This window comes from Ostrinia furnacalis, unplaced genomic scaffold (genome assembly GCF_004193835.3).
Source record: "Ostrinia furnacalis isolate ACB-3 unplaced genomic scaffold, ASM419383v2 OfSCF4536, whole genome shotgun sequence".
Taxonomy (NCBI): Eukaryota; Metazoa; Arthropoda; class Insecta; order Lepidoptera; family Crambidae; genus Ostrinia; species Ostrinia furnacalis.
The window spans coordinates 472,860-488,788 of record NW_021134775.1 but is presented as its reverse complement, the minus strand read 5'-3'; the positions used below and the strand labels follow the sequence as shown (position 1 = coordinate 488,788).

The following is a 15,929-nucleotide window of genomic DNA, read 5'->3' as shown; positions in this document are numbered from 1 at the left end:
TCTAGATGACTAATAGAAGACTTATAGAGTATCCTTTCAATTTGCTTTTAATTCATTTGTAGATTTTAAACGTACATGGGAAGATAGATACTAAGGATTTCATGAATGAACCTTGGAACTAAAACACCACTGTGCAATTTTATTTTATAACAACATTCTCAAAATAAAATACGTGGAGAGATCTGAAAAAACAATATAAAAAGTTAAGGCAAACCACTAATCTTATTCTAAAACTTCTAAAAAACGGCTGGACCGTTTTTCTGGTGCCAATGTAAAAAGAAACGATCGACAGGCAAGTCTAACTAAACACTATGGCATCTATGCACTTGTAATAGATGTTATTTTCAAACAAAATCTAACTAAAAACAATGCACATTCCGTGTTTGTAGTTTGTAGTCTGGCCACGGGCGAGTCAGGATCAAAGGTGACATTCAATTTTAATATAAACTTTATATACTGGTTGTAATGAGGAAGCACGCAAAGCCAAACGTATGTTAACGTATGTTAAATAAAAACGATCTCCTGTATAGCTGTATTCTATTCCATTTCTTTCGATTAGTGTATTCTATCTGACAATCAAACCCCACCTCTACTGTGAGCAAAAATACCTGAATGTTTCCGTATATGGCATCCAGAAGATGGATAACCCAATATAGCGCGTTTTTTCAAGTGACATTTAGGGTGGGTTGCACTTGCACCACCTAATTTTGACGGTAACTATGACGATAACCGGTGATTTTTGTATGGAGTTTGACAGATTTTTGACGTTTGTCACAGTTAAAGTAAGATGGTGCATCCCAGTCTAAGTAATTGACCTAGCAAAAACTTCACTTAGGCTGAGTTGCACCACCTAACTTTGACCGTAACTATAACGATAGCCGGTGTTTTTTGTATGGAGTTTGACAGATTTTTGACGTTTGTAAAAGTTAAAGTAAGATGGTGCAACCCAGCCTTAATGTTTTCCTCATATTAAAATACCTTTCAATCTACACTATGGAGCTTCTGCTAATTTAGATACTGTTATAACGGCTAGACAATATATTTGAAACAGAACAATAGCATTTCTCTCACCACTCGCTAAGTGAACCGCAAAGTGGGTGTCAGCGCTTCCCCGACCCGGTTCTAGTCGGCAAAAAACAACATGATTCACTGACACAGTTTGGCATGTGCCAATGGCATTGTGTTAAAACATTATGTTCAGATAGTGTTTTCATCACTTCATTAAGGTAAGTGCCCCCTACTTCGGTATATTAAGGCTCTTACGACTTTAACATTTTATTTAAAAATAACCAAGCATGATATCAGTATGAAAGCTTTTGTATGCTAAACTTTGGTTTTTTGACAGTAAGTTAATACATAATTTATAGTTATATAGTTTGAACTTTTTTTTTTATTAATTGTTCTGCGGACCTCTTGTTTGGATCCTGTTTCGTGGGGGGGGGGCTACCCCCCCCCCTTCGTACCCATAAATTTTTGATTTGCAATCCCCCCCCCTTCTCCCCATAATCCCACCCTGGAGCTGTTTCAAGTGAGGGTAGCCCCCCCCCCCTGAAAATAACCCCAGATACGCCAATGACTCATAATAAAAAAAGTTATTAATTAATTCATTTCTTAGGTAGGTAAGTATTAAAAACTAAAAAATATGTCGATTTCTTTGATGGTGTGTGTCATAAAAGTACCAAACACCATACATTTATATATCACGAACTTGGAAAAAAGTAACAATAATACGGTTCCTTGTTTCGTGATACTGATTATTCCAAATTCCCCAAGTAAAATTCATGGATTATTGTCAAAATGTGTCAATTAACTATTATCTATCCCATATACAATACAAATAAACAAAGATAAATAAAACAAATCGAAATAAAACCAAAATTATGCTGGTACTACTTATGCTAATTTATCTTAAAATTGGTCATATATGTATGTGAACTTCAAACTCGTGTCGTATAAATTCTAGTGAACGAAACATATACCGAATTTAGGTCATGAGAAACTTAAATAAATGCATTATTTGTTTCATAACTTACATTTAAATTATCATTAATAATTATTTAAAAACCAAGCATCAAAATGTTATCCATAATATCCTTGAATCGGTAGTGTTACGAAATAGGGGACACCCGAAAAATAATATGTACGCTATTTCGTGAGTCAATTAATCGCAATTTTAAAGGAATTCTACGTTTTCATATAACTTTTTTCTAAGCCAAATCAATTGTCAAGGAACACATGAAACCACTATTACAAGTTTTATTTAAATGGACGTTCCTTCGCCTTTTTATAAGCTTAAGAAGTTGGAGCGCTAACCTTACGGTGAGAGCAACCTTTGCAAGCCGCTCGGCTGTTTTTGGCTCTCTGAGAGTTTGAAGCTTCGTATTGCTCTCATTTTTGGCGCCACAATGTTGGTACTTGGTTTTTTAGATAGCTTAAATAATAGAGTTTTTGTAGTAATGAAGAATTTTTATAAATAATATTCCATTTGCTTATTATTTGAGCTAGAAAAAAAACTTACGAACTTACGTACTATCACGAACTAGTAGCCGTTTACCTTAGTCGAGCTTGATTTAAATTCGCAACACACAGCAAAAAAAGAAAAAATTTGAAAATTATAATGCGACTCTTACCGCTACAAATTAAATAACTAAGAAGAAAAAATATTTGTATGTTTGTAAAAAATGATTTTCCAGCGTTTCTTCCCAGCTCCTGTCATAGTATGAGTATATATGTATCGAAGTGCTGGAACTAAGATCGCGCACTTACTCGTACTTATTTCATAGCGAAAAATTAGAGCTGGTTCTATTCCATAGATCGCTCAAACACTGGTCAATAGCACAGGTAGTACAACAAGTAGGAAATCCACTTGCTCGATGGACTGACGACCTCAAAAAGATCGGTGCTCGTAGCTGGCAGCGGTTGGACATAAAAGCGGAATATTATACTTTGTGCCATACTTACTTTGGTCCCTCAAAAAAGGCTGGGGATCTCCAGTAGACTCCCGTACGAGCTAAGACAATGACGATGATGATGATAAAAAGTATTTCTTTGTTTCTACCGTTAACTTAGAAAAAAATATGGCGGAAACTGTCACAGCCACTTATGTGCAACCACTCGAGAGCTCAAGTAAATGCACTTTCCTACCAAGAATGCAGTTTTGTGATTATTTTAATGAGACCGAAACTGGTTTGAAATTAATGTAGGTAATTGAATATCAAAAGATAGTACTGTGAGCTTGACAAGTAGTCGACATGAGTGTAGATTAGGTACAAACTGGTTTGCAAGCCATTCAGTGTTTTTTAAATTGTTGTTAAATGATCAGTTAAGTACTTTTATGAATAACAATTTTCTCAACATGAAAGCTATTAAAATGGTTTCTTCGAGGCAATTTTGTAATTAAGTATCAATTGCTTTCAATTACTATTTGGGCCATTCTTAAATTTGTGCCATTTTTTTTTTTTTAAATTAAAGTTTTTTTTTTTAACTTGTTGCGATGTGTATCGAAAGTATAAACCAAAAGCATACTTTTGATGTATATGGACAACCTTAAAGCCCTCGGAAAGGAAACAAAATAGCCTACGTAAACACGGCTGTGACACTGCATGACACGGATGTGACAGTTTTACATTTTTACTGTAAATAATAATATTTATGTTGTTCAATTTATATCATAATAGTTTAAATTGATTAACAATAAAATACACTAAATTCGTTTCATCAACAAAAGTGTTATTTGGTAATATGTACTTTTTTCTGAACATCCAAAAATTTAATTTAAATTGAGATCAAAAATACCGTCAGGTAGTTAATATAACTACTAGATAATACAAAAATAGACTTTTTATTATTGGCACTATCTAATCATGCTTCCNTAGTAAATGTGTGTGTGTGTGCAAATAAATAAATAAATAAAATCTTGTTTCAGCATACCAATGTTATAAAATAGTAATAACTTAGTAATTGATCGCTATAGTGGTAAGAACGATAAACAAAAAAAAACAATGATAAAAAACAATAAAGATGCTCCCTCAACGCTAGCATTTGAGTGTAATGTAATGTTACAAATTCGAACATTACATCAGTGAGGGAAAAAACCGACCATTACAGTAAAGGAGGAGAATCGAGCATTATAATACGCACCTTAAGGTTATAATTTTCAAGTTACTTTTTTATCATAACAATGAGAACTAACAACTAAGAAAACATTAGCAAAAACGAACGAACGAATCCACTTGGAGATTGGTGTGGTTGGGTTTGTTTGAACAATCCCAAGAACTTTCGCATCATAATTTCTCCATTTGGTTGCATATCAGCATTCTAAAAATTATTACAGAATGAAACAGTTTTTATCCTTAATTTTACTTGGTATTTATTTATTATTAGGCATACACAACAAGTAACAATCACAAATAATATAATATAAAGAACCAGGAAAATGGTAGCTATTATTATGCGGACGAGCTATCGGTCAGTCCCCCCGCTCACTCGGGGTGGTGGCCGCATGTGCTCGATGGTGTAACGGGGTACGCGGGGGTGGTGCGGGCGATAGGAAGCGCCGTCTCGAAAGTTTAAGGAGACTTTTGAATGAGGTTCTTTACTACCTAATAAAGTAATAAGTTAAAATTTTATTTTATTTTTCATCAGAAGAATCAATTAGTTATGATTTTTATTGTGTAAGAATTTTTGCAGCAATACCAACAAAAAATCAAATCTTCTTTATTCCTGATTATAATACCTAACCATCCTTTACGTATTATAAATTAACTTTTTGCTTAGCAAAATTAGTGAAAATACGTGTTTTTACTCTGTGTTGAGTCTCTTTTGTCTCTACTCTGTAAAGCAGTTTGTGTGCGATCGTGTTAGTTCGTTGCGCCACCGCTAGCTCGGCTATCAAATCGTAGTTTTTCGTCCGCGCTGCACCCCCTTAAAATAGGTATGTGCTATGTAAAAGTATAAATCGATAAATAAATTAATTAATTTACATTAAATATAGCATTCTGTGATAATAATGATTAGATCTATTTTATTTTCAATGTTTTTTAGTATAAGTTATCAAATTTATTTTACATACAATCGATAATTCAAAAGCACATCAAATACAAAACTTGGTAATTTATTATACCTATTCTCAGCAAAAGTATGAATTTTACCCCGAATTTACAAGGACATCATAATGGATTAATGGTGTCATCGATCGACACCAAACTTGTAACCAGTAACTATAAAATAATCTGTGACACGCTCACAATCCACGATACAACTACCTGGTATTTTCTTATTGTGCTGCAATTTGCAAATTGGAAAATTACTACTGCGATTGCATCCAGCAGTTTTGTTACTTGATCAATTGCCAAGCCTCAATGTGGACATACGGAGACATCATAAATTAATTAAATGTTTCGTATTTTTTGAGATTACCCCAAATAAACTTATCTGCCGGCCTAAGATGCGATACTATATAATCTTATCGCCGATTTTTAACAACATATGGGGTTATCGTTTAAAATCAATGAAATACCGCGATAAGATTATACTTTATTGTTGAGGTGGTAATAATAAGGTATTTACTGTACCTATGATACTTTAAGATAAACACATTAATAAAAATAACGGGCTCATAATCGTCACTCCCATCATCGAGACAGGCAGCTATCAAAAATACGAGTATACGAGTAGGTAAATGATCATTTTTTAAAGCATGAAAATTGTAGAATAGGTACTTAGGTACATAATTTTACTCCTAGTATACTCTACAATTTATTAGAACAAGTAATTCTAAGCAATAGACGACCTGTCTACGTCCGTTTTGATACAGATTATCGTAGCTCGATTACATTATCAATTGATTGAGCGATTATCTACGCAAGCCGTTTAAAAATTGATTCCGACGTTGGATGGAAGCCCCGACATCGATAAGTTAATCGGCTTAGTTAAATCGTCTTGTTACATCACTATTTATTTACGATCTCACAGGAGCTTAATAAGGTTAAGTAGCGATAAAAATGCGGATACAGTTCAGTATTACAGTAGCTTATTGGTAATCTGTGGTATTACAAAGAAATGAACAGATACTTAATTGATTAATAATGATTTCGAAGTCCACTATTGACTAACTATACAAAATGTAACTCTACTGGTTTTATCTCTCTTCTTGGACTGGGATTAGTAGTTCAAAACTGTAGAACTTGTTTTATCTTCCTGTTTTCAAGGAACTTCCTATTTCCAAAGCATTAGAGTTCCAATTCGTGCAGTAAATTGCTCAAATCGAATAGGAATGGTACTCGATTTGTACGATTTAGCATGCGAATCGGAATTCTAATACTTTAGAAATACATCTCTTAGTTAGTATCAAGTTCATTGTGAAGGTCAAGGACCGGGAATAACATAGAAGATTTTAACTGTAAAACATTAAGGGTTGATTTCGATAATCTAGCATGCAGGTAGAGTCAACGACTTATCAAAAATCTTATTATTACTGACTATATTCGACGTACAATAACAGAAACTTAGATCAGAAATGAGAATTAACTCACATTTCCTTTGAATCTTGAACGGAAAATAATTAATAGCAGTGTTACTAAACAGGATTTTTCCATGAAACGGAAAAGTGGTGAGTAGGTGCTTACTTTCGCTCTTCAGTGAGAGTGGTGTTATCACTATGAGTTTATTTATACACTATAACATATTCAGATAAGATCTCAGCTTTCGATTTTCATTGAGTGTATTTTTCAATAAGCTTAATGTTATTTGGTTTTGTAATCAATAGTGTCAGTTACTGTATTATTAAGTAGGTACCTACATACTCTTATCTCTCAGTTTTCTGTTCTGAATTTTTACGCGTTTGCTAAATTTCTGTCATCAAAATTACGACTTTTATCTTGTATTCAATTCTTATTGCGCACTTTTTAGACGAGTTCGTCCGAAAATCCGTCAATACTTGACATTTACAACTTTACCCTCTTCTTCGAAACTGGGTCAAAGTATCTACGCATCTTCGCTGCAATACACATTTCCTCGAAAGAATTTCTCCTGGCAACACATCGCAATTAGCGAACAGAATGCTAGTCTATATTTATTGGCCATTGAACTAGTTGCCTGACCTCATAGTTCCCACGGATTATTTAGTTTAGAACTGACTCATAGGGTGTTCTCCGAACGATTCGTATTGTCCGAATCTGTCCCTTTTACTCCTATCAAAATCTGTGGGCAGGTGATAGAGTCAGGTAGAGGTAGGGATATCAAAATTTTCCAGACTTTCAGCACTCATGTGTCTCTCTCACTCATGATAGTGTCTCAAAGCGAGTGAAAGAGATGGATTAAGGCAAATTGTTGTGCAGAGTAGGGCTTTAGTTTTGTGAACTTTGCATTCTCTTGAATCAGCTATTTGTAATGATTACACACACGTGCGGTCAAATATAAAGGCACGCTCACATGTGCAAATCTTTTTTCGGCTTAGAATTTTTGTAGGTCGATATGTCCGTAATGTGTCCATGACGTAAAATTGTTAAACTGTCATAATTTCCTTTTCAACGAGGATGGTCTGATCTGACGTCAGATCAGCCAGCCTGAGTAGGTATGTTTTTGCTGCTAGATCCAATATTAGGATTTACTTTAGTAATTTATAGTTTTAAAGTAATATACTATAAGTATAAGCACTCACTGTAATCTATATTTTATAGCTGCGATTATCTCGTTTGATAGTTCAATGACAGTAATATTATGCTCTAAAGCAACGTAATATTTTGCTTTAGAGCATAATATTACTGTCATTGAATTACTTTAATAAATATACATAAACATAATAAAAGGATACAAACTTCATTCTTTTCATTCGCAAAACTCGCCATTTTCAGATTTAATTATTTTCTAATGCAACTACCAAACGTTTTGACACAAAAAGTTGAAGGTGAGAGGTGAAAAAACCTGAAAATTCGTTTCCTAGAGATCTAGGTTATGTTTCGTGAACTAGCTTTGTTTTACTTATAATATAAAATAATTTAGCTATCATGTTATGTTTTCCTAGAATTCCGTTACTGTAGCCTGCAGTTTATAACTTAAAACGAATGAAAAAACCTTTTAATACCAATAACTCTACCATTAAAAAATTCAACCCTTTAAATGGCAGTGGGAATATTTCCAACCACATTTTAAATCAAAAATTAATGCGAAAACAGATAAAGAGTGATATCACGCAACGCAGTTAGAAAATTAAGAGTTGGCGCACACCGTTGATTTTTCGTCGGCCGATAGTTTAGTCGGGCAGTTGATCAGTATGGATGGGCATGTATGGGAGTGCGCACACTACGCACGACGATTCGATTTGGCCGATTCTTCATACAAAATAAAATCGGGCCCAACTATCGGCCAACTAAAAATCAACGGTGTGCGCCTACTCTAAAGTCATAAAAACTATTATTGTTTAATCCCGTTATATGAATTTACACGCAATTTAAAGGCGAATGACCAAATTGGATACGTCATGCTCTTCGTAATCACATGTTAGTGCGAGAATTTACCGTTTTTAGTATCGTAATAGGTATAACTACAGTTTTTTTTATTCTTTAATTATAGACTGGGATGCTAGTCACGACTTTATATTACTTACTTACATATTAAATTAATCCGACAGTGGAGAAGTTAGTCCTGTCAATTTATATAGCCTGACCAGGAACATAAAAACCCTCGCCATGTTGCGGAAAATTAATGGTACTAATTTCTTTTAATGGCAACAGTAACTGAAAACTTCATTGACATGTCACCTTGCATGTCAGTCTATTGCTGTCAAAGTGTAAACAAACTTTATTTTAAATGTGCGCAATTGATTTTGTGAATTAAATTGCTAAAATCTTTTTATAGTCGTGAAAGAAAAGTGGTTCACAATGTGTTAAAGTATTTGTCGAAGAGAAATACTAAGGGTTCGGACAATATTTTCATTGAATAATGTTTCCGACAAAGGTTGTCAAATTGACTGACATGTTTATCGTATAGTACAGTCAACTATGAAAATTAGCTGTGGTTTGTTTCAACTACCTATTTTAAAGTTTTTTGTCACTTTGTAAGTATTGAATTTTATGGAATTGGGAAAGAAGTACCGAGTTTGAAGCGTTCATGAGCAGACATTGTAGTTGAATATTCAAGTTCAGAATTTGATTATTGATGAATAATAATAAAATCCTACTTGCTCGATTGATGGTTTCATTTAATTTATTTAAACCAGTTTACCTATAATATAATACATTTTTGTTAATTTATGAAAATATTAAATACTTAAGCCTATAATCCTGAATCCTGATACATAAAGTTAGCCTATTAATTTAATACAGGTACGACTGTACCCAGTGTTGCACTATCAAATGCAATTGAAGCGCCTCTATGCCAGGGTTTTTATGTTCCTGGTCAGGCTATACAAACAATTTTTTTTTTAATAATATTCCATGATATTTTGGACTTTTCCCGTGGCTTTCCAAAATTGTCTTTAGTATCACGCTGTTTTCAAGTATTGACCTTTCATTATGACAATTATCTTTTATTTATAGGAGTAGTTTCGGTATAGAAATAAGGAAATCCCTTGCTCTTTAAACATTAACTGTGCAAGTTTCATGTTACCAAGGACTACATTTCTGAAATAAAGGCTGAAATGATGGTCTCTACAGTAAATGAATGGCAAAAACCTATTTTTGTTTACTCAGTGAATAGAAACGACCGTGAGTCGTGTAAATGGAACAGTTACGTTTTATTGACACTAATAAACTCGTAATTAGTCATAATGATTGCAATTAGCAAACATTGTAACCTTTTCGGCAACGAAAATGTGTGTATGGGGTTAATCCATCAAAGTAAACACTGGTATTTTAGTTGTAACTATAGAATTAGTCTTGTAGTAGTCGTGTCGTAGTATAACAGACCGACATTGTTTATCATTGTGTGCTCTAAATATTAACTACGTCATCATCATCGTCAACGTCAAGTCATTTAGTCTCCAGTTTGGATTTGACCTACGCTCCCCACGCTGGCCAGACGGGACGAGGGTTAAGACGAGAAAAGTAGAGTGGTCTTCTAATTTCTATCACATTCAACCCACGGCAAGTAAATAGAAAAGCATTATTTTATTTCCCTTATTTCCCCTGTAAAGATAATACCTAATTGCCGCTTGTATTGTAATTTTGTAATACATTTTCAACGATTGCAGTCCGTTGTCATAGAAACGAGGAATATTGCTTTGGAAGGATACGCAAACGTAAATACTCCAGTTCATTGCTCGGAGTCACGCAAAGGACATAATTTGAAGCAAACGCTTCCTATAAATGATAACAATATGAGGGTGTTCGTAAGTACTTCGGTATGAAATAGGTGGGTAAGTTATTGTTGTCTACTAAAGCGAATGCGCACGAATTGTATTTGTTTGGAATTCGCGTACCTTCGATTTATGTGATTTGTCGTAGTACGAGAATTCTGATAAAAAATACATCCATTTTTTCCTGGAGTTGCCTGTGTTTGTAATAATAGCAACTAAGTTGTTTGGGTTGGAACTACCACAAGAACCACCCACAAGGTGGACCAACGACCTCATAAAGGTAGCAGGAAGGCGCTGGATGCAGGCCGCCACCAACCATTGTGGAAATCATTAGGGGAGGCCTATGTTCAGCAGTAGACGTTCTATGGCTGAAATCATGTTGATGATGATGATGATGTTGTTTGCATTGGAACTACAATAGTGTCTTCAAATCTGATTAGAAGAAAAGCCTTATTCAAATAATCAATGCATATCGAACGGCTTTATATTGGTTATAGTACTGACAGATAGGAGTTGTTTTGTGAGGCGACTTCTGACTTACACTTTATGGAATTAAGCTTGCACGTTATTTGAGGCCTATGTTCAGCAGTGGACGTCCTATGGCTGAAATGATGATGATGATGAATGGACAATTTATAGCCAGTTAAATGTAAAATCTAGACTGAGAGAGACTTCAAATTGCAATGTTCGAAGGTCAGCAATAAAGGAGAAAGCACAAGCTTTTAAGTGAAAGTGTACGTACGAGTAAGTACTTTAAAGCCTCACACTTTCCAGAAATGCAAGCATTTTAGAGTGCATTACATGTTGTTTTATACAGATTCTATAAGAAAAAATTATGTTTCCTTAGAAACTAATTTCCTCCTTTTTAAATCAAATACTTTACATTATAGTCTTACAGACATTTGAATCTTCTAAATCATTATGAAAATACATTTGCAAAATACTTAGCGCAAAATAATATTTTGCGCATTAGCACATTATTGCTATTTGTGTGTGTGTGTGAAGAGAAGCGAGAGCTTTTAAATTAATTTTCTCCGCGTAAAAAGTCGACACAAGGACCAATTTCTATTTAAAACTATCTTGTTAATTACTGTAAAACTTATAAAATTAAATGAGTAGAATGGGCTGGTGAAACTGTAAAGGGCTGTAAACTGGGCCTAAGTCAGCGTTGCCAGTTTTTTTTTTCGCCAAGTCGGGACTTTGGTACTTTTTGAGTGAAAATAGCGGGATTCTTCCGTCAAAAGCGGGACATAGTAAAAAAAACGTATATAATCAAAGGTTTATCTTTTTATTTGACTTAAAATTACGTTTACGTGACAATAGATAGCAAAAGTAGCCATAGAAAATGTATTTTAACAAAAAAATAATATTTTAAATCAGATTTACTCTATCGTTAAATTCGTCTTTAGAATAAAAAAAAGAAAAAAATTAAAAAAGTTTTATTCTTTAGAATAATATGGCGTTTCAAACAATAGTCTGGTGAAGTGAGTGTCTCTCTCCGAAAAGCGGGACAGAGCCTGTCCCGCGCGGGACATTTAAATTTGATTTAAAAATCGGGACGTCCCGCCAAAATCGGGACGTCTGGCAACGCTGGCCTAAGTGCAGCGTTGACACCCAGCTTAAGTGGACAGACGACTGAAAATGTTGCTACCGGCTAGGGCTAGAGAAATAAATCTGGAGATCTCTTATGAGATCCTTAGGGAAAGCTTACACATACATGATAAATTATAGCGTATTCTTTTGACTCAACGCATTAACGTTAAATTGGTTTAATAGTGAATAAGTTGTCACCACTATCTATGGGAGAATATTATGTTGTCGAAATAAATAGCTACAGTTAAGTAGGCTTACTTAATTAGGCATTTTGTGTTGACGTGGTTTTAACGAGCTTGCATTACGCCACTAGGGCGCTAATTACTTAGCTACATTTTATTACGTCAAGCTAATGATCAATTAATCATAATATGGCGAAAAGATTGTCACTACTCGAGTTAAGTGACTGCTCTGCATAATTTAATTGAGCTCTAGGACTGAAATATGTAGTGATCGTGATAAAGTACGTGAGATAATTCGACAGCAATAAAAAGAATTCTGTTTTTCACCTACTGCAGTCATCTGCTGAAAAAAGATCGAAATCAAAAAAGATTTTTCATGTAAATTCATGAAAGCAATTTACTATGTAATTAGCGAAAATGTTTTCAGTTTTTTCCGACATAAGATACGGTGAGAAATACAGAATATTGGTAATTGCCCGACTATTATACATTTATTAAAACATTTAATTTTAATGATCTAGCAACTCGTACTGCTGGATTATTTAACGATATACTTATACCTATAATTGTATTGAAGACCAATTAATTTTATTTATAGCACGCGTTTTAGCAAAAGAAAACACGGGTTCATTTTAAACGTTCAATTAGGTATGTCGAGCTTTTTTGTTAATTCCCATAACGAAAATAATAAATAACAAGAGTTGTTTCTTATTAAAAACAAAAGAAAAACTTCCCAGATCTTTTTTTCAAACAGGACGTTACATGTAATGTTTTTTTCTGTATACATCAATCAAATAGGTTTCATTAATTCTATAAGTCGAATTTCACGCTACTTTTTTTTAGTTTTTTAGGTGGAGTGGATGCAGTTATCGAGTGTAGAGACAATATCTCAGTAAATGTCTCTTTATTATGACGTGTTAATCATTACGATTATGACTATCTCAAGCTCAAGAATGTAGAGGCTGTAAAAAATGGTAGACTCTTGCCCGTTTTCACCATCAATCCCTAATTTTTAAGTGACCTTTATGTAAACAAAATTCCTGTGTGTTACCATAGGGGTCACTGAAAAATTAGGGATTGATGGTGAAAACGGGCATCATCCTCCTTTAGCACTCTTTGAGGAAAGGCTAGGGCCTAGATGCAGTGACGAGTAGGTATGACTATTTTCATTTGTTTCTAAATCGAATTTTAATGCAAATGGAATATGTAGCGATTTTTTAAATTTAACTACTACTTTTTTGTTTACTGTTTGTTTACTTAGATAATAATCATAGTACTAGTTACCTATGAATTTTAAAATCATACGTCAGATATAAAAATAGCGCGTGTTGTTTAAAATGAAGTATTTCCACGAGCACAGAAATAATCAATTAGATCTAAATGCCGCTGGGATTGGCCCCGTAATTGGAAAACGGGAGAGAATTGGGTCTTGAATCTTTTAAGCTGCCCATCCTTTGTAGCAATCCGCTGTAGGTAGGTTTTTTAGAACATTATAGGAGTATTTCTCAAAAAAAATGTACATTTTGAAAAAAAAAAGTGTGCTTTGAAACAGTTCAAAAGTTTTATATTTATAAATCATCACACAAAAAAAACACACACACAAATTTGAAGGATGAATATTAATCTTTAAGATAACGAAGAATTATAGCTATAATCCTACTTATTACCAAATATTTAGATATTTTAAAAAGTCCTTTTTTACCTTTCATACAAAAACCTGTTTGCCACCCTAGCTTTTTCATGTATTTTTGTTTCATAAAATGCGATACGTAACTAAATTATTGTAAATTTCTTTGTATTATCGTTCTACAGTAATCGCAGTTTCTGTATCAAATTGATTTTCTATGGGGTGTCATAATGAATTGGCAATTTAAAGCAAAAAAACAAAATGAGTCGCTCTCATTTACTATTTCGTTATTTACTCTTTAGTTACGATTTATTTCTACTTTCCCATGGTTTCTGAACAATTCCGTATTTATTTTACACGGACAACAATAGCTGCACTCTGAATGGCTGTTGGCCTGACGTCTCCGCCATAACATCTATCGCGAAAATTAGTGAAAACGTGTGTGTTTTGTGGGATTACTTTTTCGTAACAGGCAGTAAAATCAGCGATTTTATATAGAACGGTAAGTCTTCATTTAACCATTTTTTGTAATACGTGTGGTACGAACATTTAGTAAGCTTTTATATTTGCTGTAACAAATTTTATCAAAAAAATACTTGTTTCTGATCTCATTTTGTCTAATATTTCGTTACGTTTTTTACGAATTTCGTTACGTTACGAAAAAGTACAACATAATGCTGAGTGTATACTGTTATTACCTGACTAAGCATAGTAATATTCACTACTTAATTTATTTCAAAAAATATAGAGCGTTAATAACAAAAGGATTGGATACTATCTGCTTTACAGAAGTGCCACCAGCAAAAAATTATCAAATCATTTAGATTACGTTTTTATGTGATTACTTCTTTTGTTTTTTTAGGAATGCCGCCAAAAACCAATGCCGAAAGGCAAAAAGCTTACAGAGAACGACTCAAAATGGATAAACATGATGGAACAAAAATATTTTTATTAAAATAGTATGAATGATTACTCCCTTATTTTATTTCTAACCCCTTAATATTACCCCGTATTTGGGTGCATACTTACAAATATTTCGAATTGAATAAATGAAGAGCATTCACAATATTTCGCCAATGTATAACAAGCCTTATGGCCTTACTATTTCGTTACTACCGTTTCGTTACGTACATTTTTTTTGAGAAATACTCATAGAGAGCTTACGCTTTTTCTCTCGCTCATAAGAAAGGTTCTGTTAAAAGAACATTATTGTGTGAGTGTGCCTTAGTTCTCAAATATTTAGGGTATTTATTATGTATTTTGGACGATTTGTATTTGAACAAGTTATGTCAATAAACTTTGGAGCAAGGTTTGTGTTGATAATGTTTCACCACTCACCACTAATGATTTATTTTGTGTGTTTACGTTCGTCACTAACAATATTATTACGTTAGCTATTATCGTCATACTAAGATAACAGTTTATGGCTTAGCACTAGCAGGTTATGACGGCCATGAAAATCTATAGAAAGTACCTACCTACTCAGGATTCAAATTCGTGAGATGTGTAAGAAATTTAGTTTCCCACAAAGTTTGTTGATGACTTTCTTGGGTACCTACGTTACGTATACAGTCCGTCCAAGCTTGGCTGCACTCTGCTACAATATAATGTCAAAGGTGCACCATGCAATGACTCCAATTCTTTTCGATTATTGGCTACGATACTTTTCGGCAAATTGTGCACGCCACACATTGGGTCCAATATTTTACGCACAAGCATTTCTAGTACGTATCACAAAGCTTGGCAGACGATGGCGTTGGCCATTGGACAATGGACATCCAGACAAAAACATGACTTTTTAATTCTTGTTCCAGTTCATCTTCGAGAACGGGACTCATGATGAGGGGCTCCTCACCAGAGATAAATTCATGGAGGTGAACGCTCGGATGGAGGCGCGTCATGACTATCTGAAGAGCCAGTGTTCAGCTCTGGGCTTGGACAGCTATAGCTATAAGGCCAATGCATGGGAGTTTTTAATCAACAGGCAGTACCATGTCATTTGGTGAGTGTACCAATGGTTCTACGCCTCGGTGGACTCTAACCAGACTTTATCGACCTCTCGTTCTCACTGCTATAACTCCTGTGTAAGCAGGATCGACAGCTTGACCGCCTTTAAAAACCAGTGAAGCTTTGTGAAATTTTGAAAAATTCTATCTAAAAAGTGAAATACCATGATTATCTTTATTATTAATTTTGGTCTATTTGTCGAGAGGTCCTGGGTTCGATTCCCAGA

General features: G+C 34.1%; 1 protein-coding gene across 2 annotated transcripts in view; it reads left to right on the top strand.

The window, feature by feature from the left end:
• The window catches only part of LOC114359646 (carbohydrate sulfotransferase 11), a 52,862-nt gene that overhangs the window by 31,154 nt on the left and 5,779 nt on the right, over positions 1-15,929 (top strand). For both annotated transcript variants that reach the window (XM_028314114.1, XM_028314115.1), the window contains one exon: positions 15,511-15,698. In XM_028314114.1, the coding sequence (XP_028169915.1) occupies positions 15,511-15,698 (188 nt within the window). The remainder of the gene's footprint in view (positions 1-15,510; positions 15,699-15,929) is intronic.